The sequence below is a fragment of the Thyridium curvatum genome (genome assembly GCF_004353045.1).
Source record: "Thyridium curvatum strain D216 chromosome Unknown NODE_2_length_892811_cov_85.036431, whole genome shotgun sequence".
NCBI classification, from domain to species: domain Eukaryota; kingdom Fungi; phylum Ascomycota; class Sordariomycetes; order Thyridiales; family Thyridiaceae; genus Thyridium; species Thyridium curvatum.
Genome location: NW_022156757.1, coordinates 49,505 through 76,409, shown reverse-complemented (window position 1 = coordinate 76,409; position 26,905 = coordinate 49,505). Strand labels below are relative to the sequence as shown.

At 53.3% G+C, this 26,905-nt stretch overlaps 8 protein-coding genes across 8 annotated transcripts; 4 read left to right on the top strand and 4 right to left on the bottom strand.

Annotated features, from left to right (window-relative positions):
- Positions 1 to 411: 411 nt before the first annotated feature.
- E0L32_000424 (uncharacterized protein) lies at positions 412 to 2,208 on the bottom strand (the record flags this gene model as incomplete). The annotated part of the gene is made up of 3 exons (XM_031138636.1): positions 412 to 1,602; positions 1,665 to 1,981; positions 2,043 to 2,208. 3 exons carry the CDS (start codon positions 2,206 to 2,208, stop codon positions 412 to 414), a joined length of 1,674 nt encoding a protein of 557 aa, XP_030995741.1.
- A 1,147-nt stretch (positions 2,209 to 3,355) lies between these two features.
- On the bottom strand, positions 3,356 to 7,114 carry E0L32_000423 (uncharacterized protein; the record flags this gene model as incomplete). The annotated part of the gene is made up of 4 exons (XM_031138625.1): positions 3,356 to 5,767; positions 5,820 to 6,104; positions 6,165 to 6,462; positions 6,513 to 7,114. 4 exons carry the CDS (start codon positions 7,112 to 7,114, stop codon positions 3,356 to 3,358), a joined length of 3,597 nt encoding a protein of 1,198 aa, XP_030995740.1.
- A 1,654-nt stretch (positions 7,115 to 8,768) lies between these two features.
- E0L32_000422 (uncharacterized protein) lies at positions 8,769 to 10,870 on the top strand (the record flags this gene model as incomplete). Its single annotated transcript, XM_031138614.1, has 4 exons — positions 8,769 to 8,909; positions 9,396 to 9,541; positions 10,029 to 10,429; positions 10,500 to 10,870. The coding sequence occupies 4 exons, from the start codon at positions 8,769 to 8,771 to the stop codon at positions 10,868 to 10,870; spliced, it is 1,059 nt and encodes a 352-aa protein (XP_030995739.1).
- Positions 10,871 to 12,087: 1,217 nt separating this feature from the next.
- E0L32_000421 (uncharacterized protein) lies at positions 12,088 to 15,852 on the bottom strand (the record flags this gene model as incomplete). The annotated part of the gene is made up of 9 exons (XM_031138603.1): positions 12,088 to 12,324; positions 12,470 to 12,737; positions 12,794 to 14,205; positions 14,262 to 14,429; positions 14,479 to 14,677; positions 14,729 to 14,866; positions 14,929 to 15,314; positions 15,699 to 15,774; positions 15,833 to 15,852. The coding sequence occupies 9 exons, from the start codon at positions 15,850 to 15,852 to the stop codon at positions 12,088 to 12,090; spliced, it is 2,904 nt and encodes a 967-aa protein (XP_030995738.1).
- An 832-nt stretch (positions 15,853 to 16,684) lies between these two features.
- E0L32_000420 (uncharacterized protein) lies at positions 16,685 to 20,074 on the top strand (the record flags this gene model as incomplete). The annotated part of the gene is made up of 8 exons (XM_031138592.1): positions 16,685 to 16,766; positions 17,024 to 17,221; positions 17,311 to 17,840; positions 17,929 to 18,518; positions 18,571 to 18,903; positions 18,974 to 19,438; positions 19,570 to 19,749; positions 19,831 to 20,074. 8 exons carry the CDS (start codon positions 16,685 to 16,687, stop codon positions 20,072 to 20,074), a joined length of 2,622 nt encoding a protein of 873 aa, XP_030995737.1.
- Positions 20,075 to 20,759: 685 nt separating this feature from the next.
- On the top strand, positions 20,760 to 21,446 carry E0L32_000419 (uncharacterized protein; the record flags this gene model as incomplete). Its single annotated transcript, XM_031138581.1, has 1 exon — positions 20,760 to 21,446. The coding sequence occupies one exon, from the start codon at positions 20,760 to 20,762 to the stop codon at positions 21,444 to 21,446; it is 687 nt and encodes a 228-aa protein (XP_030995736.1).
- Positions 21,447 to 21,968: 522 nt separating this feature from the next.
- On the bottom strand, positions 21,969 to 23,989 carry E0L32_000418 (uncharacterized protein; the record flags this gene model as incomplete). The annotated part of the gene is made up of 4 exons (XM_031138570.1): positions 21,969 to 23,039; positions 23,099 to 23,518; positions 23,591 to 23,852; positions 23,922 to 23,989. The coding sequence occupies 4 exons, from the start codon at positions 23,987 to 23,989 to the stop codon at positions 21,969 to 21,971; spliced, it is 1,821 nt and encodes a 606-aa protein (XP_030995735.1).
- Positions 23,990 to 24,586: 597 nt separating this feature from the next.
- On the top strand, positions 24,587 to 26,485 carry E0L32_000417 (uncharacterized protein; the record flags this gene model as incomplete). Its single annotated transcript, XM_031138558.1, has 1 exon — positions 24,587 to 26,485. The coding sequence occupies one exon, from the start codon at positions 24,587 to 24,589 to the stop codon at positions 26,483 to 26,485; it is 1,899 nt and encodes a 632-aa protein (XP_030995734.1).
- Between the last annotated feature and the right edge of the window lie 420 nt (positions 26,486 to 26,905).

Sequence of the window (26,905 nt, the reverse complement as noted above, 5' to 3'; positions counted from 1 at the left end):
TTCTCCGTGGGCTACACTTGAGAGGCTCCATGTCATGAGTCAGCCATCATCGCTCAATCCTTGGTGTCCCATGGTACACAGTCTAACCGATTTCAGCGGCTAGCTGACTACGCACTAGAGGAACATCCTCATATCGCTTATTGAGGATCGGTCTAGACTTACGGTGTGAATTTCTCCAAAGACTGGTAGATGTGTTTAATCCTACATGAGATAATTTTTGAAGCTTCTATCATCATGGAAGCCCTACATAAGTCGATTGAGCTGTTAAATTATATGCTGTAAACCGCAAAGCTCTTTTCTTACACATTATTGTCAGAAAACAAGTTCATTTGTATGTAGAAGAAGCAGACGCTGCGGTGTTGAGGTACTTGTTATGCATCAAGTTGTGCTTCAAGCTAGTTGAAGCACTGCTCAAAAGAGGGTGATACCCGTCCATGTATGTTGAATGTCTTTCTCCTGCCAAGCTTCCCCCTGCATTAGGTTGTCGACATACGCTTCACCTAGGAATCGAAAACGGCCTTCTATTCGTCGTAGGATGTATAGCATCGGACCCCCAGCCAACACAGACAGCACATCCCCTTCTCTCGCAGAGCCAGATCCAAGGCCATGATAACCTCTCTTTGTAACGAAGAACCGTCGCTGATCACAGACGCGAGACGCTATCAGCTTATACCTCTTCCAGTCGTCCTCACCGGGAGACGGCTGCACCAGAAGATCTTGCCTGCCAGATGAAGCAAGAAGGTGGTTGAGATAGGCGACGAAGTCCCCGTGGATTTGCTGCCGTTCATCATCCTCAAGAGAATCCAGCAGGACCCAGTTCTCTGACAAGTTTGCGGTAAGCACATCAGCTAGGGTGATGATAAGAAGTATTGGATCCTCGGAGCCCTGGGAGCATTTGTCCCATATCTTGACGAAGGGATGCTCTGTTGCTGGTGGAAGATCCCCGAATTCATCGACATCCATGGGACCTGTCACCCACTCTACAGTGTCAAACTCTAAGCCTTTCAGCGTCACCTCGCCAGAAGGAGTGATATTAAACCTCCCCAAAGGGTGCTCGTCCCCGTTGGCCTTCCACACGCCTTCGAGCCACTCGTCATACATGACCGTAACGTGCGTGGCGCTATCCCACCTCGGGATCCACGAGGGGAATAGATCATTATCATCAAATTCGATAACATGCTTCACAAGTGACAGCACGCTCAGATCCCCTGTCCTCGCAATCGTGCTCTTGACAACATCCCCGTAGACCTCCCATAGTTCACGGCGGTAGTCCACCTCGATCATCCGGACATGGGGGTCAGCCGCCGGGTTCACGAGCCCCAGCACGCCGTAAACCTTATCACGCGGATCAGTCGCCTTGAGATCACGGTATTTCTTGAGCGTCTGGGTCAGGTTCGCCTCGTCCACGTCTTCCGTGTCAAACATGCAGTAGGCCTCATAGTACGGGATGTCCTTCAGCTCGGGCGTGGTGTTGAAGTCAGCCAAAATGTCCATGGTGTTGAGCCACGATGCCACGACGCCCACAGTCAGCCAAGGCAGCGAGAGCGAGCCGACGTATACTTTGGACGACCTGGCCAAGACGGTCTCTTGCACCAGACTCGCCTGAACCACGGCCGATCGAAAAAGAGCCGCAGTGCCTGCCAAGCGTCCTTGGACTCCGCTACTACGTCTCCTTGCAGGGTCGACAGTGCGACATCCTCAAATGGCCTAGACGAGACGGCGTGGGCGTGCAAGTCGACGCCGGCAGTCTTCGCCGATCCTTCGCAGGCCGCATAGATGGCACCCATCAAAGATACCGCCAGATCTACACTCTGATCGCCGCCCTCGCCGAGCCAGACTACAACTCGTTCTGCGCAGGAGTAGACATCGCGCATCAACTGCACCTGCTGAGGGCACTCGTCGAGATCTTCCTGGTTGATGCAGATCGCGTCTGCCCAGATGAGCCGCGTCTCTGCGCCTCTGCGAAGGCGCAGTGAGCGCCCTGTGCAGGTTGACCGTGATGGCAACCTTGCAGCCGCCGCAGCAGACCTCGTCCCTGCTACTTGGGTCGCCCCAAACATATGATAATGCTTCAAAGGGCCCTGCTGCGTCGAGATCAACCTCCACCAGCCGCGCTTGGAGCGGATCTGCTGCTGAGCCTGGCTTCAGTTCCAGGACTCTGATGTGACGACCTTCGAGTCGATGGGGATACGACGTAGGTTTCTCCATGGTCGTTGGAGTGGATGTGTGGTATAGGGATATGCTCGTCGCGTCGCTGGTTCAAGGTGAAGGACAGCAGAGTTGAAGTCGTGTCAACAGTGCGGTGTCGGATATGATAACTCGGCTTCATGAAATAACTCGCTCGTCCTCAAATTAAAAGCTGAACAACCCTGTGATAAATAGAAAACTTGCTTGAATCTTGGGGGTCAATTTAATTTATAAATTTGAGTGATGGGATGCTTCATGTCCCTCCTAAGCGAAGTTCAGCCTGTTGTATGTCCCCAAAATTCCCTTTACACATCCCTGTCGCTTGCTCAGTCTGCTCAGGCTCGGTTCAGGCACGGCTCAAGCACGGCTTAGGAGCTGGCCAGCAGAGATCCGACATTTGACTGAATTTAGCTTAGTTATGCCGTCCCTTGAAAAGAGTCGAGTCTTGCCGATGTTTGATGAAGGGCATTTTTGGATGCCACATCTTGCCCAAGGGCCCACCTATCGATCTGGAATTTTGTCTATAAAGTCTGAGACGTGGGTTCCGCCTTACTCTATGCTTTTCTCCTCTTATTTTCTTACCCTTGCCCTTTCCTTTCTTCTTTTCTCTTTTTTTTCCCCTCGGGATTTCCTACTCGTACACCTTTCACCCCTGCCTGGCTTATTCGGCGATAGCCTGACCTCTGACCGACTAATAGCGATCGATTCTTCGACTCGAAACCACCACGCACTCTCCGACTCCAAAGCGCGACGCAATAGCGTCTAGGCAATAAATACTAGACAAGCGCTTGGTGGTGAGACCAAGCTCGGTGTACGACGAGACGCGAAGTGCAGGAACCTGGTGGAACACGGGTTTCTAGTTCAGGGCCAAGTGCCCAGAGTTTTTCCCTGTGTTTAGAACCTTCGATAGACTGGCATGCCTTTGAGCGAGGGCCACGTAATAATATTATTATTATCATTATCTAAGTTATAGAATATTTCCGATCCTAAGCCTAATAGATAAGTAACAAATTTTCGGCAAATCATGAGAATCTACTAGAAGGTGCTAGAATACAGTCCATAGCTATATATTGACACGGCCTCCCAGACCCTTCCCGTGGGCTATATATTGACACGGCCTCCCAGACCCTTCCCGTGGAAGACAAATCTGAATAGAAAATAATAGGAATCACTCGGCCATCAAGTTAGTCGAATCGGAGTGAGGCATCATAGAGGTGGACGGGATCCTGCCACCGATATGGCTTTCTAACAGCTTGACGACAGCCTCGTGGCCGTTCTCGGCAGCCCACGACAGCGGCGTCCGGCCAATAAGATCAGTAATATTGACAACAGCATCCTTCTCGAGCAGCAGATTAACGACAGCCTTATGGCCTTTCTCGGCAGCCCACGATAGCGGCGTCCGGCCAATAGGATCAGTAATATTAACAACGGCATCCTTCTCAAGCAGCAGATTAACAACAGCCTCATGGCCATTCCGAGCAGCCCACGATAGCGGCGTCCGGCCAATAGGATCAGTAATATTAACAACGGCATCCTTCTCAAGCAGCAGATTAACAACAGCCTCATGGCCATTCCGGACAGCCCACGACAGCGGCGTCCGGCCATATTCATCAGCAATATCGACAGCGGCATCCTTCTCGAGCAGCAGCTTGATGACAGCCTCGTGGCCGTTCTCGGCAGCCCACGACAGCGGCGTCCGGCCAGAGGCATCTTCTGCATCGATGTTGATGTCATCCTGGCTCTTTTGCAGGATTACCTGCAACGGTCCCAGTAATTGATATCGTGATACCACGTGTATTAGCAATGTCTTCTCTTTGGGACAATCCCAAGAGTATCCCTCTAACACGTTGTAAATCGACGCCCATAATTGCAGAAGAGTGCTCGATGGCCAGGCAAAATAGTCCAGAAGATAGTCTTGAGAGATGCCCTTGGCATCGCTTTCCACCGCGTGTCCTATCCATGAGGTTGTGGCATAATGTAGCAGAGGAAATTCGGATATCAATACCTCGTGGTCGTTGATAGGTGAGCGACTGATTTCCTCCATGTCCAAGTAGCATATGCATGTCCGAGACAGCTCATGATGGGCAGTTCCGACCATATCACTCACAGAGAGCTTGGTCTCAGCGGGGTTGAGGCTGGCTGTCAGAGTTGCTAGACCCTTGTTGACAAAATAATCTCTGACAGATTGGTGGATGAACTGGATGAAATGCATATCTGAAGATGACACAACCTCAACAAGGCCATGACTGAGATGATTGAGTTTCCTTTCCATACTGTCATTGTCGACTTGGTAATCGTCATCATCTCGGCATTGTTGCAATGATCTGTGGGGACACTTCGGATCGATGACCATGGCCCATCGTAGTTCATCTAGTGAGAGCGGACGTATGGCAAAACAAATCCATTGGATCAGTTTCAGGGAGGCTGGTTTGTCTTCCAGGTCTTGGAGGAATCCACGGTACACATCATCTAAGTCTGGTAGAGTAGAGCTGATCTTCTTTTCGATCTTCTTCAGTGTCTCTCCGCAGCTGTCTAGGCGTAGAATTTCATCCACGACGAGACGTGCCCACATGAAAACACCGTCGGCGCGGTTTGTAATCAAAACCGGAATCGTGGATGCCCCCAGTCGTTTGGATGAAGAAAGCCGGGCTTGTACATACGTGGAAATATCCTCCCGATTTTCGTTCCCAGGATTTATGGTCATTTTGCAGTTCCCTTCGAGAATAGGATATTCACGACAAGCGAAGCAGATGCGAAATAGTAGGCGAGTTGATGGGAGTTGCTCGAGCAGTGACTTAAATCTCTGAACTAGATCGCGTGCAGTATGCTCACCAGCTTCGTCCAATGCGTCAACAAAGAGCCAGATGGAGCGGGTCTGCAAAATTGCAGGCAGCGATGATTCAAAGAACTCCCACAGTTCGTTTGCATGCCACTGCCACTTTTCTCCAGGCTCGCCCTTCTCTCTGACCCGGCTCTCGAATTTGTCGACGAGATCCGAGAGTACATCGGGGACTTGTCTAAGGATTTGACAAAGGAGAGACCGGAAGAAGCCAAATGACGTGCGCTGGAGCTCCGTTCCACGACCATGGAAGAAGAACGAGAGAACAAGAGTTCTACTTTCGACTTTGGGTGTTTCTGTGACCTTTTTTAAGGCGTACTTGAGTAGGGTCGATTTGCCAGACCCAGGCTTGCCCCTGATCCAGAGCAGGCCTCGATGGCAAGCGGCCCAGTCATTGTATGTCTTGTGTTTAAGCAACCATTGGCATGTCCCTTTGGTGTTACGGTCGATATCAAGGGACCGTTTGTCTATTTCTGGGAAGTCTAATGATCGTAAACAATCCCGGGCCGATTTCGATAGGGTTGGGAGTTGTACGCTTAGTGCCCGTCGAGCAAGGCCGCTGATTAGTATACGAGCCTTCTCGTATTCGCTGTCCTGGGATCTGAATTTGACCATGTCAGAGTGGGTCCGGTCGACGGCGCAGATATGCTCTAGCCCATCCTCCCATGGGCGACAATGAGTAGCGGACGACTTGGTCACGAGGACGGCGGGGGGTCCTTCCATTTTCCATTTTCCATCGATCTACAACAAATGTCAGCAAAGGTAGTCTACAAGAATAGGCGGAGAGACATACTTGCACGGCCGTTGGTGACTTGCGTGTCTCGTAGAAACAAATAATCTCAGACTCGCCTTCCCTGCCTAGGGCCTTGTGAAATTCTTGTTGCTGGGTACTAAGAATCGCTGAATTGATGTTTCCGATGGACTCGAGCAGGAAGCGATTGGGGCCATCCTCCACGATCGGGATGAGTGAGCTGATATCCATTCCATCATGTGGGACGCCAAAAAAGACGATTCCATACACAGCTCGAAGGAGCTTCTGGTCATCATCCTTGGTTGATTTCGATAGTGCTATGAGTGTCTAGTGTATGATGAGAATGCTGAAGAACAGATGCCTCGGGGGAGGGGGGGGGGGCCATACCTGCTTGACGATGAGTCCTCCTAAGCTATGGGCGATGAAAATGATGGGCTTGGGCGTGGCGGCGGAGACCAACTGCAAAAGGCTAGCACGAAAAGAAGTTGCGAGATCTTGCAGGTTCTGAAAGCTTTGGCTCTGCGGAAGACTCGACTTGTAGCCATAGATGATGACACGGGTACACGGCTTGCTGTCTCCTTGGTCGATGTGGTGCGGGAGGGCATCTCGTAACCACATGTGGTCCCCGTTTCGTTCCTTGAACGATCCAAATGCGTGTCCGCCGAGGCCAGAAATGGCGATAATGCTGGAGAGGTTAGCGCAGGGTGAAGTGTGTTCGGCTGGCAGGTTCCTTACTCGACCTTGTGGTTCTGCGAGGGAGGAGCGTAGAGCGTGGTGACGTCGATGAATTCATCATCAAGCCAGAGACTTTGCGGTTGAGCGGATTGGTTGGGAGACTCAGGGAGAGGGATCAATCGGAAGTGTTCGGCCGGGCTATTCTGAAGGGTGGCGGTGGCTGTCTGCGAACGGCCATGGACTTCGAGGGCCAGGGACCGAATAGTTGGGCCAATGGAGGGGTCTTGGCCAGCTAGGAAGGATTGTAATCGGTGGATATCCCAGTCGAGGGGCACCCCACGCACTCGCAATGTCAATCCTCTCTTCGCGGGAGGGAGGGGTGGTGTCGCGTCAGGGCCCTGTGATGGAGTGTCCGGTCCATGCGGGGGGCCTTCGGATTGAAGTTTGCTCTCGCTGGGAGGGTTAGCGTGATCAGGCCGGACATCCTGCCTCTCTTCCGATGATTGCACTGACTCGTCTTGAGGAAGCTCCAGTTCGGGCTGTGGCACCGGCCGACGTGATGTCGGAGGTGGATGAGCGAAGCTCCTGTGGAGCCAAAGGGAAAGGCAAATCGTCACCGCGGCCACGAGGACGGGCAGGACTAGGCCGAACGAGCCCCTCATCTTAGCTGCCGGCGCTGTCTGGTGTACGAAGCGGGATATGGCATGGGCTGGATTTTCGCGCACGAGCTTCCGCCGGGGCTACCGAATGCTATGTTCTCCACGTAGCGATGGCAATCTGGTGGATAGGAGAGGCGGTCGGGCTTTTGATAAGGTGTATTGTGATGGCCGTGAGACAGAGAAACTCAGGTCGAGATTTGTTTTCAGCTGCAGCGGTATGGGCTTTTGCCAGGCATCCAATGGCTGCCGTTTGCGTGGCCAACATGCCGTGGCCGCCACACCCCGACCCACTAGGCAGCGACGTGATTGTGCCGCCATTATGTTATGTGAGGGTGGTATGAGGAAGCGCCTTTTGCACATACATGGCTCTTCCGGGCAAGCATACAGAGCTGCTTTACAAGCAGCTATCATGGAGAGAGCAAAGCACATTGGCACAACTCTTGCAAGACTAGATTCCCATCTTTATTGAATAGGAGCGACAGAAAACGATATGTGCAGTTGCGAAGCGATACAAGCGACAATGGAACACTTTCTCTTCTGTTGCTAAAAGTGGATAGAATATTGAACAGAGATGCTTTAATGTATAGATATGTATAGAGGACACCTCTCTTTCTTCTTAAGGGGAAGGTTGCCCTCAGACAAGAATAAGTAAACATCAAACTTAGAAGCAGTACACACGACGATACGATTTGTAATGACTGCAAGTCCCCGACTTGGTGTTGGATAGCATGGGCTGGCCATATCCATTGGGATCCATGGCGGTTATACTCGTATGGTCGCAAGCAAGTTACGATTAAATCGGAGATTCGAGAATTTATAGTCCAAATCGGGCTGGGCTTACGCAGAATCTCTCGTGGCGACTGTGATCAGGGAACAGAAAGCCAACATCTCAACTCCACTGGGTTGACTGCGGCACTACAGACAGTATTTGTGAGGGGGGACCTGCCTGATCATGTCCTGTTTTTGAAGCTGCCGTCCTTGAATTGGGCACGTATACGATCTCATCTCCTCGGCTCGAGTGGTCAGGCCTGCTAAGCGGATCCATGTCCGATCACTTCCAAAACTCAAGGTGTCACATGCACATGTGGAACTATAATGTATCGGGACATCAATGCGGTGCCTTGAGGTGTTTGGAGTCATGGAATGCCAGCCCTGATGTGGACGCACATGAGCTCGTTCTCTTATCGTCCAGCGGACAAGATCGAGTCACCCAGACTGGCCTGCCGTTACAGTGGCTCTCGGCGGATGAATACTATGCAGAGACCTTTGATATAACCGAATATGCCTGTCAGAGATGGTGGGCACTCAATATCATGTGGATCAGATGGGAAGGAGATGTAGCTGAGCGGGTGGCCATCGGACAGATGCATGTTGATGCTTGGGATAAGGCGCGTCAACAGATGAAGACCATCATACTAGTCTGAGTTTCCTATGAAGTAAAGACCTCCATGAGATAAAAATAATAGCCGACTCAACTTGTTGACGCGGGCTGAGTTGACCAGCGCAGGAAGACGAGAGTCTCTGCCGTGGGCGGAAGTATGTCTGGTTTGCAAACTTTCTACGGCTCATTTCCCTTGCTGTCCCTTGACCTTCCTTGCGGACCTTAGCGACCAGTGCCTCGATCTCTGTCACAATTTGTTCTCCTCTCAGTTTCACCATGAGCAGGTCCTCGGCTTGTCGATCGCTAAATGGAACCAAGTCCCCGGTTGCTGTGGTATCCAATAACCTGGAAAGTATGCACCGAAAGTCGGTGATCTCGTCCGACGACGCGAGGAACTCACTTGGAGCATCTTTGATGGTATGGATGAGTGTGTAAAGGCTATAGCCAACCTTGGCACCTGCGCCGGCGAGCGCAAGTAGCGCACTCGCAAACTCCGCCATATGAAGTAGAGGAAGATATGCTGAAAAGAAGACGAGAATGAAGAAGTGAGGGCTTGTCGCCATGCTACTAAACCTTGGATATCATTGTGCGCCCGGCTAGCGCCACGCCTACAGTCGGGGTACGCCTGCAGTCGAGGTACACTCTCAATAGAAGATGATATGGGTGCCCGACGCCTTGAAAGTGACGTCTCGAATCAAAGGCCGTTCTGCGAGTTTATCCCCGTAGGGATACGAGGACGACCTTGATCTGGTCATTGATCATGGCTGTCCCTAACGGCAATTCTGTGTTCACATCATCCACCCGAAACATATTTCTTCACTACATGGCTAAACATCCAAACAAGTCGCACATATCTCCGACTGAGGAAAAAGAGAACATGGGGTGGCTATTGGATTCTTCCAGGCGCAGACCGAGGTCAGTCGCCGAAACTACATGCAGAAGGCATTTCGGTGGGACGAATCTACACATCAGCTTTTCGCGAAACCGAAAGCGAAAGATACTGAGCAGCGGCTGGTCGTCACCGCGGAGATGATCATCGATACGGTCGAGTACGTGCACCTCGAGCACCAGCATGCCGGCTAGGACGCCACGTGGAAAGCAGTTAGTGCGGCGTACTACGGCGTTCCGCGCTCGGATCTAATTTCCCTACTTCAATGTTGCGAGGTCTGCAGCAGAAATCCACAGAACAAGCCGAAAGCAACGTCACAAGGACGGAAGCAGCAGCGCAGCCCCGGAGGCATACCAGTTTGAGCTTCGCCCACCGAGACCGACGAGCAATCCGCCGGTCAATTTGAATTATTGGACGAGTTTTTTTTTTATCCAATCCTCCAGTCTAGCGACAACCTGAACTCGCTCTAATCTGCTGCCCGACCGTCGCTGCTCGAGCATGGCTGGTATTGCGCACGGGGACATCTTTGCTCGGACGTGAAGAGACTCATCTGTCGTCAGCCGACAAGGTAGCTCGCATAATCGACCACACCTTGCCCAGCCAGTCTTGGGAGCATTAATTACTCAGAAACGTAACAACTTGCGCAGCCGCCGTGGTCCTGTTCAGCGCTTGCGTCACAAGCAAGCTGAGGTGCGCAAGATGCCGTACCGAAAGCACTACACGCCTCTCGAATCCAACCCAGCCCTCTTCACCGAGCTGATCCATACACTCGGTCTCTCCAGCGACCTGGAGTTCTACGACGTCCTGTCACTGGACGACGTCGACCTCCTCGCCCTCGTCCCGCGCCCAACCCTCGCCCTCGTTCTCGTGTTCCCAACCTCCCCCGACTACGAGACGGAAATCACCGACAAGGACAAGGATGCCGCCGAATACGCAAAGAGTGGAGAGGAAGAGGATGTGATTTGGTACAAGCAAACCATCAACAACGCGTGCGGACTTTACGGCATACTACACGCCGTCAGTAATGGCGTCGTGCGGGACTTCATTCGTAAGCAGTGCTCCTGAAGAAGAATTTCCTCTGTTAGGCTTTATACTGATCGCTCTGCTTCGACCTCCAGTCCCTGACTCGCACCTGTCCCATCTCCTGGCTTCTTGTACGCCCCTAAAACCTCTAGACCGTGCCACCCTTCTAGAAGACGACGAGCAGCTTGAGTCAGCTTATAAAGCAGTCGCTTTACAAGGGGACTCGGAAGTTCCAGGCAACCCGGAGGACGAGGTCGACTTTCACTATGTCTGTTTCGTCAAGTCTCACAAGAACGGCCACCTGTACGAGCTTGACGGCGACCGGAAAGGTCCCGTGGACTGGGGAAGGTTGGATTCGGAGGATGATGTTCTTTCCGAGAAAGGCCTTGGTGTCATCCGCGAGTTCATTGGAGGTATTTCGCGCGGCGTGGGTTTTAGTCTGCTTGCCTTGGCTCCGGCGGAGTAGAGTTCGTGGGTCCCGTGTTTACATTGGTGCACGGGATCCGTTCGGCGGTGACAACGATCACTTAACAAAGGCCAACCAGGCACAACCTGGCACAACTGTAGATGATTGCAAGAGGGAATGAATTTCTACAAACTTTAATCATCCAGAGGGGTTTTGGTAGGGTAGTTGGGAGTTGAAGCCAGTGCCGATCTGCCACACGAGTCTTGATCATTAATCATTTCGAGCGGAAGTCTCAGTGGTCATTACTCTTGACCGACGGAGAAAACCGGCAGCAGATATGCAGATCAGTACTGCCTCAAATCCTGGCTGCAGGGCGAACAATGCCACACAGACTGAATCGAGAGCCAGTAGAACAAAGGTCATGCTATCCTTTTGCATATGTCTTGCGATCTCTGATTGGGGTGCGGTCTACCGATGGTGGTGCAGAGTGGTAAGGCAACCAGAGTACTTGGCGGCCCAAGGGCGAACCGGAACGAACCAGAGCGGCACTGAAACGTGAGAATTTGGCAGCCATAGCAATTGAATTGAACCATATCTTTGCGTCCTTGCCACTGCCAGATCCCCTTTTCGATGCTCCGTAAACACATCGAACATCGCCGGAAAGCCTCAAAAGCACTATCATCAACACATTACTTTCACCTAGTACAGAGTACTGAGAAAGAAACCCACATTCTTCTCAAATCGCACGGTAAGTTCAGGTCCTGCAGAAAACCCCCAAGGTTCAACTTGCCGGTTGTTAGTTAAACGCTCGGCTTCTGACTGCCATCAGAACAACGCAAACATGGCTAAGCCTACCATTCCACAAAGCGCCAAGGCCGAATCAGGCGAAGGAGGCGGCAGCGGCAGCGGCGGCGGCGGCGGCGGCTCAGCGACGTCGTCGTCGACTAGCCCGTCATGCTCTATATCGCGATCCGGTGTAGCAATATCGGCAGCTCCTGCTACATCTTGAGCAGACTCGGGAAATAAGGAAATACAAATAGGGGCCGTCTTGTGAAGAGAAGGTTTGGAGATGTTGGTTGTTTGGCCTTGTGTGATGTTTCTTATGATGTCATCCTCGCAACATTTGCAACATTCGTTACGGTCACTTAGGAATGGTACACTGAGCAAATTCAATAATTTGCGCTATTTGCTATTTCACTTGCAGCTCGAAGGACAAAATCTGAACAAGCCCTTGTTTTGTGTGATGTCCCCTCAAGCCCATGACCGTGATCAGAACATCAGCTATCGGATCGATTCGCAAGGTAGCCGTGGTCCTCTAACCAAGTTCTGACATTGGCTGAGTCCCGTTTGGTCCACGAAATCCTCGCGCGAATCTTCTCCAGTTCTTGTTCGAGTACCTGGTTAAAGGTTTTCGTGTCCTGCTGGCTGAAGAAAGCTTCCGCCTCGGCTAGCTGCTCCTCGGTCGAGAATCCTCCGAGAATCAGAGGCACAATGAGTCGCAGTAGATCAGGAGTCTGAGCTTCAGCAATCGTACCCCAGTTCTTCCGGGCCCATCCCTAGATGCCTTCGACCCCGGCAACACTGGTGTTCAAGCACCACAGTGGGAGGAACAGCTATGGAGGATTAATATTTGATCAAATGAGCTCAGGGGTTACTTACGTCTTGATCTTTTATCTCGGGCGCGAGAAGACGATCCACTAACCTCTGGACAAGATGCGGTGTCGAGACACACCCCAGGTTCCCAAGGGCATACCATTTCTCATCCTCACTTGTAGCTTTTACATAGAGGTTCCAAACAGCATCAAATTCCTCGTCGCCGCCATTCGCAAGGACGAGACCATAGGTACAGTCTCTCAGCGCCGGATGAAGTGCGTCCTTGTCACCACTGGCATACTTGCCGAACATTTCCTGGGCGGCGGAGATGACGCTGTTCAACCATTAGCTATGCCTCCTTGCACATAAGACTCTGGTTAGGAAACTCACGTCGGCTCCCCGGCAAGCCCAGCGGCATCAAAGAGAAGGGGTTTGAACTGTTGCAGAATTTCATCGTCGTCGCTGTCAATGGCCCATCCCAGCTCGGTAAGTTTTGGGAGGAGGATGTCTGTAGAGAGCGTCTTTAAAGCCGTAGTCACTTCAGGGGGTTGGAAAATCCACGCTGATCTGACGTTCTTCAGACTTCTCGTGATTTGCACCCATACCACATAGTCTGGCTCGTCTTTCATGCCAAGAAGCAGGTCGAGGAGACCCGTAGTGCATTGATGCCCGGATGCGCAGAGAGCAGAGGTATCGGCCACGATACCGACCCTATCTTCCACGCTCAGTAATCCTTCTTTGGAGGCTGCACCAAACTTTTGAAGTCTGTCGAGCGGGTAGGCGGTTCTGTAGAATCCGTTCTGATCGACATTAAGCTTGTAAAACACTGGATCGTCCAATGTCAAAGTCGATTGCTCAGATTCAAGATTCAGTGACCTCAGCCCGCTAGTTGTTCGAACAACGATACGAAGTGGGTATGAGAACGGAAGATCATCGCCAGCGTCGTCTTGATTCGACAGATAACGCCTCTGTTTGAGGGTGAGAGCAAGCTTGCCGTCACGTTCATGCTCGGTGACTTCCACCACAGGAAACCCCACCTCCTTGGTCCAGATAGACATGGATCTTCTGACTTGAGCCCCGCTGGCATGCTCCAGTGCATCCCACAAATCCTCGGTTGTAGCATTGGCGAAGCTGTGTCTCTGAAGGTAGTGCTGGACGCCTTCCAAGAAGGTCTCTTCGCCCAGCTCTTTGGAGATCATCCGAAGCACGCTCGACCCCTTTTTGTAAGAGATGTGGTCGAAGACCTGCCCGACATCGGCAACGTCATTGATCTTGACTTGAACGGGGTGTGTGGTACGCAGAGCGTCGAGCTCCATGGCCGATTGAAGTGTATCGGCAACATAATCCTGCCAAACATGCCATTGGGGGAAGAATTTGTCGACAGCAAACCAAGACATCCAGGTTGCAAATCCCTCGTTCAGCCATAATCCATCCCAGAAGTCCATGGTGACAAGGTTTCCGAACCAAGAGTGGGATATTTCGTGAAGAGTGGTTTCTGCGATGCGTTTCTTGCGAGAGACGCTGCTATCGTCTGGGTCCAAGAGCAGTTCCGCTGTTCTGTAGATGACCAGGCCCCAATTCTCCATCGCGCCAGCGGCTAGGTCAGGCACAGCAACCAGATCGAGCTTAGGCAGAGGATACTCGCAGCCGAATGCCTCTTCAAAGAACTGAAGGCCTTTGACGGCGATGTCCAAGGCGAAACTGCCCTGAGAGCTCAGTCCAACCGGGGTGTAGAGATTGATTGGAACCCAACTTGCTCGTGAGCCGATTGACTCCAGTTTGCCAATGACTAGAGCAACGAGCTGAAACTGATTAGCTTTTGGTACTTGTGGCCAACTTCACACCCAGACAGACTTACATATGTTGACATTTTCGGGGTCCTAGCGAAGGTGACCAGGTGCTTGCCCGACGGCAACTTGACGTTCGTCTCGGAGGGCATATTCGATACACAGTCGAGGTCGGCTGGCACAACGGCTTCGACAGCAAAGGATGCCTTCAGTGCAGGCTCGTCAAAGCAAGGAAAGACCTTTTGGGCGTCAGCTAAGTGGTGAGGTATGATAGAGAGGTCTTCTTACTTGGCGTGCATAGTTTGGCTGCAAATGAGTAGTTGCCAGGACATGTTTGACTCCCTCATCATCGGTGTACGTTGATCTATATAGACCAGCCAGGTTCTCTTCGAGTATTCCGGAAAACACGATACGGATGCTGAAGACTGTCTGGGCTTCAATCGTCTCGGGGAACTGGAGAGTAAGAGTCTGCTCTTCAGGATCACAACTGTGTAGCGGGTGAGTCAAGGACCCTTGCTATGGCGGTGCTACTACCAACCTGTACTGGGCCGGTGACCAATCTTCCTCTCCTATCTTTTCTGTCTTTCCTAGAAAGGCCAAGGAGTAACAAACCGATTCAAGATGAAGCTTGGAGCTGTTCAACTTGATTTTCTCGATTCGCTTGAAGGTCTCTATGCTAAGAGCCAAGTTCTGCATCAGCTTCGTCCGTGAAAGCCTGTTGGCTATAACAGTACCTACAGTATGTTGACTGAACCGTTGAATGTATCGTCGTCGAAGCTAGGCTCCAGGCGTAGCCTGTACTCAATAGGCCGAGCCGGGTTAGCAAGAAGTTTCCTGTCACTATTTTCCATCATCCAAAGTAGGTTGTTGACTCTTGTGGTATCGTTGGTGAACTCGTGTAAGTTGTTGACTCTTGTGGTATCGTTGGTGAACTCCTGTAGGTTGTAGACTCTTGCAGTAACGTTGGTAAACTCTTGTAGGTTGTAGACTCTTGCAGTAACGTTGGTAAACTCTTGTAGGTTGTAGACTCTTGCAGTAACGTTGGTAAACTCTTGTAGGTTGTAGACTCTTGCAGTAACGTGGTGAACTCTCGTAGGTTGCCTCTGGGCTGCGTTGCAACAGAGCTGTCACAACCAAGTTAATTCGGATAGATTCGCGCTTCAAAGTGCGCGACCGTCAGATTAGCTAACGTGACAGAGGGAAGGAGGTGGCGGTGGGGGGGCTGCTGAGCACTACCTACCTTCCAGTTATTTTCTGAAGGGTATATAGAGATGGGGTGAAGGAAAGGTGAGTGATGGAGAACACTAAAGTGAGAAATGGGGGAAGGGCCGACCGACCCTTCAACGAATTTGGTGGAAGGGGCCACGAATGTGCTTGCCTGACCGGACCGGTGTGAGATCGTTTGTCGGACTCCGGGCAGACAGTCACATCCAGTTGTTTGGCCCATTCAGCACAATGAAGCCCCCCCCCAGGCGCGTAGCACAACAGAAGTCGTGCAGGTGACTTACTCCGTACATGTACTCCGTAGGGAGATGGTTGGCATAGACTTCAGAAGCGGGAATTGAAGGGGGCGGAGAACGGTTCCTAATAGAGTACCGTTGCTGGTTTTTTTACGGTACTTTTTGCCTCTTAACCCAATAACTTGAAAGCGCACGGGCCCATGATGCTCCTAGCAGTACCTGTTTTTGGGCCAATCAGAGGCCAAGAATCTAGCGTTCTCCAAACGGGCTACGCGTCCCCGTTATCATGCGCTTATTATTCCATGGCAATACCTTACCGGGTGAAGGGTGTTTTTGAACACGCTCACACCAACATGGTATGAAAATAACAGGCTGTTCAGCAAGTCAAAAGTCCTGTTCACCGCGTCAAAAATCTTGTCTGAAGGAGCATCTGTTAAAGTTTAGAAGTAGTACGAACACGGTGGACAGAACAGACTGTTGTAGCAAAAGAAGTCCTTACCTGAACTGTTTGGATGCCTGTTTAAAAACACCCTTGCCCGGTAAGGTACTCCGTAGATGGGGCTGCAGCGCATGTCAGGGCGTGCATGTTCACCCAGAAGGGAAATCCGCACCTACATGTAACCACAGCCTGGGAGTTGGAAGCTAGGTACTCTACTCCAGCAAAGTTGGGGTCGTCACGCCAGGGACTGCCCCAGTGATCCGCTGTATACCTACCTAGGTACCTACCTACCTTATCTACAGTACCTTGCCTAAGGTTAGGCACCTAGGTAGGCACTTAGGCACTTGCCTCTGTTGAACAGCAGAGCTGGAGCCTTGTAGCAGATAGACTGCTTTATAACAAGTGAGGTGGTCACTTTAGCGGAAACGCAATGAATAGGACTACCCGCCAAACACATAGCTAGACTGCGCAAGCAGCTGGAAGGAGCATGTCGTCTGCTCAGGTGCCGGCAGCATCGTCGCCGCCGTCGCCGCCGCCGCTAGGTCCGTGTCCAGAGCTCCACCGGCTCTGGCGTGACGCAATCGCACAGCTCAAGATGAGCCTCGACACCGAGAAGTACGCGCGGCTGCAAGCTGTTACGTCCATGGAAGACCTCCTGGCTAGCGTCGAGCAATTAAGTAAGAGGTATAGAAAAAGAAGGGTCGCCACGCTCCTCATCAAGCTTGACCCATTCGTTGTCGAGCTACGGCGCTTCGAAAAAGTTATCTCCATCTTCACCCAGTCCGACCCCACCGTGAGTGCATTGGTCTGGGGGTCAATATGTCTGATCATAGAGGTAGGCCCATGTCGACTTCCCGCTCCCTGACCTGACTATCGGATCCATTTCCAGCAGAACTCACTCACCATGATGTGTGTTTTGGCTGTTTGTAGATAGCCTCCCGCCACGCCAGCTACCTTCAGAACATCGCCGACATGTTCGACGTGATGCAGAAGCACATGCCGCGAATTCGCACTTACGCCGAGCTTTTCACAAACGCCAAAAATGTGGAAAGAGGCGTTGTCGGTCTCTACCAAGACCTGATCACTTTCTGCCTGGATGCTATTCAATTTCTTAGCCGCAATCCCATTGGTTGTGCTCCCTCCTATGTCTTGCTGGCGACCGGCATTGCTATTGTCTTATCTTTTTAGCGGTGTGGAGCTGACCCGTGCGTTTCTATGCAGTTAACCTCTTGCATTTGACCTTCCCGCTGAAGTCGACCCAAGTCAAGTTCAACAAGACTCTGGAAAGCATTCGAGAACACACGCACTGGATCGATGTCGAAGCATTCGTTGTGTTTCATCAGAGAGCCATGGACACGAGCGCGAGGCAGCATGAGGAGATTCTTGCCGCTCTCTCGGATGATGCTAGGGCCCGCCAACAGCCTCCGGATACGGCAAGTCGGAAAACGACCTACCGTCTTCTTGGATGGCTCGAGAACCCTTCGTTCTACGGGCGCCAGGACGAGCTCGAGGCAATGGCGCGGGAGCTGCTCGACTTGACAGATCAACAACTGCGAATATTCAGCCTCATCGGGATGGCGGGCGTCGGCAAATCGCAGATCGCATTGCGCTTTGCATACCTCCACCGGGACGAGTTTGATGGCGTGTTCTGGATACCCGCAGACGAGCCCACAAAGCTTGCCCAGGGCTACGCCGACATAGCGAAAGAGGCAGGGTTGACAGATGATGCTAGTAGCGCATCGGAAGATACAGTACGGCAGACAGTGGTGAACTGGTTCAAGACAACAAGTTGAGTACCCAGTTCTGAAAGAGCCTTACTCTAAACCCCTTCTAACCAAGACTTCAGCCCGCAGCTGGCTTCTTATCCTGGACAACCTCGAGGATATACACATCATGCGCAACTATTGGCCCATCGGAGGCAAGGGGAGGATCATCATCACAAGCCAGAATGTGAACGCCATGGAACCCCCTGTTACGGCAAGCAAGTTCATCGAGCCGTTCAAGATCCGCGACGGCGGGCATGCTTTTCTGTCCTTCCTCCCGGAGATCGCTAGGCAGGAGCCCGGGGCTGAGGATGACGCTCAACGCATCAGCACGGCTTGTGGCGGCTTGCCTTTAGCTTTGTACCAGTGTGCTAACTTCCTCAATCTAACTCACATGTCAGTGGCGGAGCTGACTCGACTCTGCGCGAAGTCAGCGTCCTTCGTTCGGCCTGAATCCCTTCTAAACACAGTCCCCGAGCAGAGCTACTACTACGCAGGCAACCTTTCGACGGTCTGGCGCCGGCCTCTACATGCACTTTCCGGTTCTTCTGGCTTCATGTCCAAGCTCCTTGCATGGTTCGACCCAGACTCGATTCCAGAGACGCTGATGAAAGAACAAGGGAAGATTCGGAGCGGACTTGACAAATACATCACCAACGAAGCAGAGTGAGGCTCTCCTCTAAACCTAGAGAGCCTATTGGGAACTGACTTCTCCCAGGTATTTCCTGAGCATTAAGTCCCTCCTTTCTCTTGGTTTATTAGTCAAAAGCACAGACAGCGGCGTGTTTGGAATGCACAGACTTGTCCAGGCTACGATACTCAACGAGATGAATCTGGATGATAGGCTCAAGACCTTCCAAGTCGCACTAGAACTGATCAACCAAGCATTCCCCACCCAAGAGGACTGGGAACAACAAACAGGCCATTGGAGTGAATACAGTCGAGCTCTACCGCATGTCAATCGTTTGGAAGCTGTCCGTGGCGAACTCGGAATCGTCCCGGAACCGGCCCTGGCTCATAAACTCGGAGACGTATTGGAACGCGCTGCCTGGTAATTACTCACTACTTCTGTCTAACACATGCAGACCTGTTCTGTTTTGCTGACCCCCCGTTGCTACTAGGTATCTGTACGAGCGTAGACAGCTCGATGAATCACTCAGTCTGTTAGACAGAGCTGAAGGAGTGGCTGAAGAAGCGCTCTCCCACGATTCCCTAGAGCCTTCCGTTGATCAAGCTCTCAAGTCCCTCCTTTTTGATATCATGAACGATCGAGCATGTATCAAGTTTGCTGAGTGCCACTTTGCCGAAGCAAGGGAACTCTACTCCAAGTGTCTCGACCTCAAAAAGTCCATGGATTCGCCGTCAGAAAACGAGCTGTGCTTGCTAACCAGCAATGTTGGCAATGCTTATGCCAACATGGGCATGCTTGACGAAAGCTTTGCCTGGTTAAAGAAGGCCTTCGACATGCGACAGCAGCTTCTGCAGTCGGTTCCGGATCCTGACAAGTTCAAAGACCAGCTAGCCAGAGACTGGGGGACACTTGCAGGGTGCCTCTGGCTGCGGGGAGATTTCGACCTCGCTTGGTAGTACGCGAATTATTCCACTGAGCTCTGCGAGCAGATATATGACAAGGACAATATCGTACTTGCTGGGTAAGTGTTTATGAAGTCTCATCATACGTCTCGAAAACGCTCCTCGAAGGCTAATATCAAGCCAGTTGCTATGTTGTGCTCGGAAATATTCGAAAGAGCCAGAAGTTCATGGAGGAGGCGAAGCAGCTGCATCTCAAGGCCTTGAGCATCTATACGGACAAGTATGGCGCACATTACACCACTGCGCTCGCCTTGCATCGCTACGCGAACATACTAGCGGAGGAAGGAAGTGTGAAAGATGCAGTGTACGTCAGATATCCGCCACCATAGCCGAGCCTTCCGTGGGTAAGCTGGAGAGGTTGACTAACGCTTCTATTTGTGGACAGTGATATGCTTAGCCAAGCCATCACCATACTGGGCGACAACCCGCACTACAAGGCAGCTCATGCGCCATCTCTTTTTCTGAAAGCTGAGCTGCTTGAGAGGGTTCCCGGCGGCGACGCGTCTATTCCTCGCGCCAAGGCTTTGCAACTCTACGCAGAGCACACGGGATCCTGTCTCCAAGAGGTCGAGCAGAGGCAGCTTACAATGCAGAGCTTCAACAACTTCGTCAGTTGCTGGCAATGGTAGGGTGCTTTCACCTCGGAATGACCTTCAAGGCGTGGCCAATCGCAATTTTTCAGGAAGAGGATGATGGCAACAGCGGCTTGTCATGCTACGATAACGAGGAGAAGAGACGCTATCGCCGATGTTGTCGAGGTAGCCGATTAGAAGGGACAAAATTCTCTTCTGATAGGGTAGGCATGCTCACTGTTTTCGGGATGTCCACAGTAAGAAGAAGGCGGAGAGTAGTGAACTGTCTGAGGGTAGGCAGTGTTGGGGGCATGGCCCTGCAGTACTATAGGTAGTAGTTTATTCCATGAGAAGTTGGGTACTCACTGGCCTATGGGTTACTTTAATCCCTAAGGCGGCGCTTTGGGAGTAGGTAGCATTAATTAATCTCTACCAACACTGAATGACTGCGGGATACCTGAGCATCAAGGCATTGAAAAAGCCACTTCGTATCGCCCAAACCAACAGCCTACTTAGTAGTCACAACTATTGCACAAACCCCAGACCAAGGATAACCCTTTCTTAGTCGGGTTGACCCTCCCTTACTACCGCCACGTTCTATTTCTTGTTCGTCGCAGTACCAATAGCACGAATGCGCTTTCTCCTCTCCTACCTGCCCACATTCTGACTGGGCAAGCAAGAGAACCCCATAGCCTCGACAACGGCCTGCTCCGCCATATCACTACATCACCGACAAACAGTGATGGTCCGGGAACAGCAACCCGGCGACATTTGCCGTCTCGTGCCAAGCAGCATGGATGCAGAGAAGCGAACCCAGTTCTTCCCCCAGTACTGCCAGATCAAAGCCTACCCGTCCATGGGCGGGGTCGTCCTCGGCTTCTTCACCGCGGTCCAGCTCAAGCAACTCGGCCTGTCCAACGCCGAGGAGGCGCCGCGTTCGCACGACGACGCCGAGGAAGACAAGCTTGCCCTCTCCATGATGCGACAGGGAGCGCACTGGTGGCCGGATCTGGGTCTCTACCAGCGCCACTATGACCGCCTGAGCGACAAACTCATCCCATATGACTTTCATTTCCCACCACGTATCAATGTGGGGTACCCGTCTTCCGGCAATGGGGTCTGGGTGTTCAAGTTTTCCAAGGACAAGATGGAACTCGCCGAGGATGAGCCAATCAAGCCTTCCTTAAGGCGCATGCCGGATGGTTGGTACGGACGAATCAATCTGGCGCTCACAGAGGATGAGAGGTGCGAGACTCTAAAGTATTTTGGCGCTAGATTCTATTGTGATGTCGCGGAGTGCGAAGACATACCAATGTCGCTCGAGGAAGGGCGTCTAAGAGGGAAGAGGAACGAGTTGCTACTACAGAAGATGGAAGACGATGACTATCTCCAGAGATGGCTTGAACACGGCTTGACAGATGATGTCTGAGAAGCGTCTCATTGCGATTCAACTTTATTGGTTCAACAAGGCGTCTTTCTTGAATCTTTCCATCCCCGTGTGGGTTTTGGCCCTTTGAGAATCGAGTATGCTGGGCTGATCCAGTGATTTTTAAGTAGTTACTAGGCAGAAGAATGTCTTTCAAAGTCTAGAACGGCTGGTGCGGCTGACATGTGGTATCTCAGAGACCAATACAAGAGATTCCACTTGAATAACTGGCAATTGCAACGATGATCCACAACGGGCAGTGTTGGTTCCTCAGGATATTCTGAAAACTGTCGAGGGTTGTAGTCTTAGGATCGCTATTGGCAGAAAGGCGTTTTAGAAGATCGATCGTTTGCAGCGATGATATAATGACTTAAGCTACCAACCTAAAGATGGTGTTCTTGATGTCAATCATATTTGCTCAGTGTCATACCAATATCATACACGGAGTGTCATATCACCATTCTATCTTCTTCACAAGACACGCTCGAAACCTTTTTAACCCCCCTTTGTACACATCACCCCGCTCTAGTCCCCCTTCCGCTGAAGCAGACAGTGCCGCCCCCACTTCCTCCTGAACCTCTCCGGCACGACCTCGAGGTCCGGCAGCCACAGCGCCCGCGCCAGGAAGCCCGTGCTCGCGGCGTCGAGGAACGGCACGCACTTGACCACGTCCCAGTGCTCCGCGTCGGCGACGTAGTCCGGCTCGTTGGGCGGCAGGGGCTCGCCGCCGCCGCCGCGGCGCTCCGGGTACTGGGTGTCGACGAGGAAGGCGCAGCTGCGGAGGTCGACGTACTTGCCCATGTCCTCCTCGTTGCGGTCGTTCATGCCCTTGGCCGGCAGCCAGGTGCCGCTCCAGAAGCCGAAGCCCGTGCGCGCCTCGGCGAACTCGCCCGGCAGCAGGCCGCGGAACTCGGACCGGACGAACTTGGGCCGCATGTCGCGCGGCAAGAAGTAGGACGAGGGGAAGCGGTACCACTCCTTGCCGTAGCACACAAAGTCGCCGGACCCGCCGATGCCGTTCTCGCCCCAGACGCCGGTGCCCAGGGGCTTGAACAGCGAGAGGGGGGCCGAGTAGGCCGAGTAGATGCCGTATATGCGGGCGATGCCTAGATCGACGGACAAGAACAGGACGCACGTCACGGCAAAGAGCTTTAACCGAGCCGGAATCTTCCCGATGAGGGACTTGGGATCGGAGTGACCGAGGGCCGAGAGCAGGATATGCAGAGCCATGGCGGCATTGAGGGCGAGGAAGGGGTAGGCAGGGTACATGAATCGCTCCTCTTTGTGAGGCTGCAGCGTGAAAATGCCTAGCCACATGTAGAAAGGAGCCATGAAGACAATGCTTCTGAGCCCGGATTGGAAGCCTTGGCCGGATGGTGCGAAGATCTTCTGGAGGAAGAATAGCGGCAATGACATGAGTGCAAGGATGAACCACAGGTTGAAGTTGAGGAGAAGGTTCTTGAAGTAGAACGTCCACGGCTCGGTTCCATACAAGTTCGGTCCTCCGGTCGATGAAAAGATGTTGTACTTGACAATATTCCAGGGAACGATCTCTATCTTTCTGTAGAAGAAAGTATTGATGCTACCGTCAACAACCTGTGAGGATATTAGTATCCCGGGGATAGGTTATGAAACTGAGATGGGGGAAAGCATACGATGAGGACCACAGCGGCAACCACGCCCCGGGCAACTCGAATGCAAGCCTCAAAGAAGCGAGTCTTGTCGCTGAACAGCGCGAAGATGCCTTCCTCGACGAGGAAGGGAGCGCACAAGGCAGCAGCAAAGGGCCAGCCGACGACGCCTCCGACTGCGAACCAGAACATGCCCTGCGAGGTCTTGAGGCCACCGCGCCAGTGCATGAAGGCCGCCGTGCCGATCATGGCCATGTACATGGCAAAGCTCGAGGGGAGGTAGGCGGTGCTGGCGTGGAAGTTCCCGGGGCTGGTCACGGTAGCCATGATGAAGATGAGGCCGATCCGCGCGTTGAGGGTCGTGCAGATGACCTTGAACAGGTTGGTCTGGCAGAGGGCGCAGAAGAAGGCGAGGACGTAGCGGATGAAGTAGAACTCGCCGACCTGGGCAGTCTGTCAGCACACTTGGGTAAAGGAGACAACGAGTAGAGCTAGCTAGGCGTGATGTATGCCTACCTTGGTGGCCTGCGGGAGAACCCGTCGGATGTTGCCAAAGATGGCGTGCAGTCCGATGTAGACCCAGCTCCGGATGGCATATTCCGGGGAGTACTCCCAGGTCTGCATTCCGTAGCCATGGCTGAGATAGTGCGTCGGCTCCCAGTAATTGAACGTCTCGTCGCAGTCCTGTATCGGCGCAAGGACGGCCGAGATCAGATTGGCGGCGAAGAAGATGTAGAAGGCGGTGATGGGTTCAATGCCGTACGGGCTCGGCGGGGCTCTGCGGTTCGGTTGGAGATGATGTCAGTTTGCGAACAGCTGATAGTAATGGGAACATAGGAGTGCGCACTTTTTCTTCGCATGGGAGGCGTCGGGATGGACGAACTCCTCCCTGCTTCTAGCAGCTTTGGGAGGCATCTTGTCGACGTGCCCTTGGGTGCTGGCGGGGATGAATGCGACAAGAAAAAAGGGAGGATGTGCTGAAGCTGTCTGGAATTGGTTGAGACAGCTTTCACGCCATTTGGAGCTGCTGGATTCACAGCTCAAAGGCGCTAATATTCTTGCGGTTCGGGCAGCTTTCAGGCGAGGGCGTCAGAGCGGGGACCCTGAAGACGTGGCCTGAATCGCCAGAAACACTAACTAGCCCAGGTGGAGATAGGCGGGCGGTGGGCGGCTAAGATCCATGATCCGCGATAAATCCTGCATCGATATTTTTTTTTCTTATCGTTATCGGCGAATACCAGACCGACCACGAGAGTCGAGACCCTTCCTTTTGTCGCATCGAGTCTCCGAACAAGACTTTTCTTTCTCTCCACCAAACAACCACAGCTTCTCTGAGATTGCAGCCCCCGATGCAGTCCTCCTGACTATATCCCAGTTACTACTTGCAATCCAGTCGGTTATCCTCTTTCAGACAGGCCTTGGACTTCGATCCCACCATTTCCTCCATTCAATCTCGACGCTACCTAGTCGCCATCTTCGCCGAATTTCTGAATAGCTTCAAAGAAACTCAGTATGTCTGGGGGTTTCTCAATCCCTGGGCTTGGCAATGCCAAGCCGAACGAGAAGCTACCTGCCAACAACTTCCTCAACACCCTCTCACCCACTCCTCCCAGCGGCGGCGACGACCCGGCCAGTGTAGCCCAGACCTCAGCTCCGTCTCAGGAAAGCCATGCGGACAAGATGGATACTGAACAGGTGGGCACTCTGAACGCGGGTGTCATTGTTCCCGCACAGAGTACGGACAGCAGCATAATGGCCGTCGACAAGCCTCTTAACGCACCGGCCCAATCCCAGTCAGGTCACGGCGCCCAAGACGACTCTTTACGCCTTACCGACGCGCTGGAAGCCGCTCTGGGGGGTCCCGAGCCCATGGCCACCGATGCCGAGGAAGCTCTCCGCGAGATGATACCCAATGGACAGAACACAGCGGAGGCGGCCGGCGAAGGAGTGCAGGGCGCAGAATGGGAGGCGGATTCCTCGCCGTACGAGTCATCCTCTTCGGACACCGACAGCTCAGACTCATCCGACGACGAGGAGTCGGATGCAGAGATCCTCGACGTCCGCGAGGCCGCGCGCATGCTCATGGAGGCGGCGGCGGACGGGTCGGATGATGAAGAAGACGGCAAGAAGGGCAAAGGCGGCTCGGGCGCGCAGGTTCGGAGCAAGAACGAGGTGGCCGAGCCTGCGCCTCCCCGACCAGAGGTCACAATAACACCGGAGATGCCAATTCAGCTGCTGGGGCCGGTGCTTCACGTTGTAGAAGACTCGATTGTCATCAAGGGGAACACGGACGGCGAGTACAGGGTACTGGACGAGGAGTCGGTTCTTTGCACGGCAGAGCGCAAGGTCATTGGAGCTGTGGCCGATGTCATTGGCAACGTCCGGGTTCCCATGTATCTGGTCCGGTTCGCGGACCCTGAGGAGATCACCAAGGAAGGTCTGGAGCCGGGCAAGGATGTGTACTACTCGATCCAACACGCCAAGTTTGTCTTTACGGAAGCGCTCAGGAACCTGAAGGGTTCTGACGCAAGCAACCTACACGACGAGGAGGTCGGGGCCGACGAGATGGAGTTCTCCGACGACGAGAAGGAGCAGGCGTACAAAAAGGAGCTCAAGGCCAAGAGGAGAGGTGGCAAGGGCCAGCAGAGGGACGGCGACGGCGGACGCAAGCCGCACCCGTTGCGCAATGAGGTGGCCACACCAAACGCCGATGGTGGGCTGAACTACGACGAGGAGGATGACGGGCCCTACAAGCCGCTGACGAGGCCCGCCAACTTTGGCCAGGGTCCGCCCACGACGGCCTCGCAGGAGACTGGCTACGGCCACCACGGCGGCTCGTCCCGGGGCCGCAGGGGTGACTTCCGGGGTGGGCGGGGGAACCGTGGCCGCGGTGGGTTCGGAGGACGGGGCGGTGGGCGCGGCGGGAGGACAGACGGCTACTCCCTGCCGCAGCAAGGCCGACCTCAGAACTCCCAGCAGTCTGCGCCGCCGCAGAGCAACGCGCCCGCGCCCGCTCCACAATGGCCGTTTCCGGTACCGCCGCCGCCGCCGACGGGCTCTTACCAGGGTCAATCGCCGCCCGCTCCCCCGGCGGCGGGACAGTTCAACTTTCCATTCCCCTGGCCGCCGGCGCCGCCACAGGCGCAGGGCGCCGGAGCGCCTTCTTTCCCGTACGGCCAGCCGCCGGTGCCGCCAAACTTTGGCCAAGCGCCGCCTGCCTGGCCGGGACAGGCTTCGTCCCCGGGGGCTCCGTCGGCCGGCGCGTTCATCAACCCGGCGTTCTTTGCTGCTGCTGCTGCTCAGGCGCATGCGCAGAACCAGGGCCAGAATCAGGGACAGGGCCAGAGCCAAGGCGGCGGCGGCGCATGGGGACAACAACCTCCGCAGCAGCCATACGGACAGGGCAGATAGATGAAAGGGGATCTCGGAACGGAGGGAGCGGCAGCATTTGCATGTTCATTCACCTCCTCGACGGCTAGAATTTGGTACGGGAGTGAGCAAGTGGTTTTTGGCGTTGGGTGGCAATATCGGACATCTCTGTCTGTCGCACATGGAAGAACATGTACTTCTGTAGTAGTAGCAAGCGAAGATGACTGCGATTGATCAAACGTGATCGAGGAAAAGAACCAAGCATCATCGTGACGGAGGAGCAGCACAAGGGTTGCGAGGGCGGCGCACCAAGTGGGCGAGGAGCCTGGGGCTGCCTGTGAGCCTGTTAGCCGAGACGGCCGTGCCTCTGGCGTCATTGAGTAGCATTGGTCTTATTTTGACAGTCGGGTCGGGACCCAAGATTTGCACAAGGTCCTGTGTCGTCGCGCGATGTGATGAGAG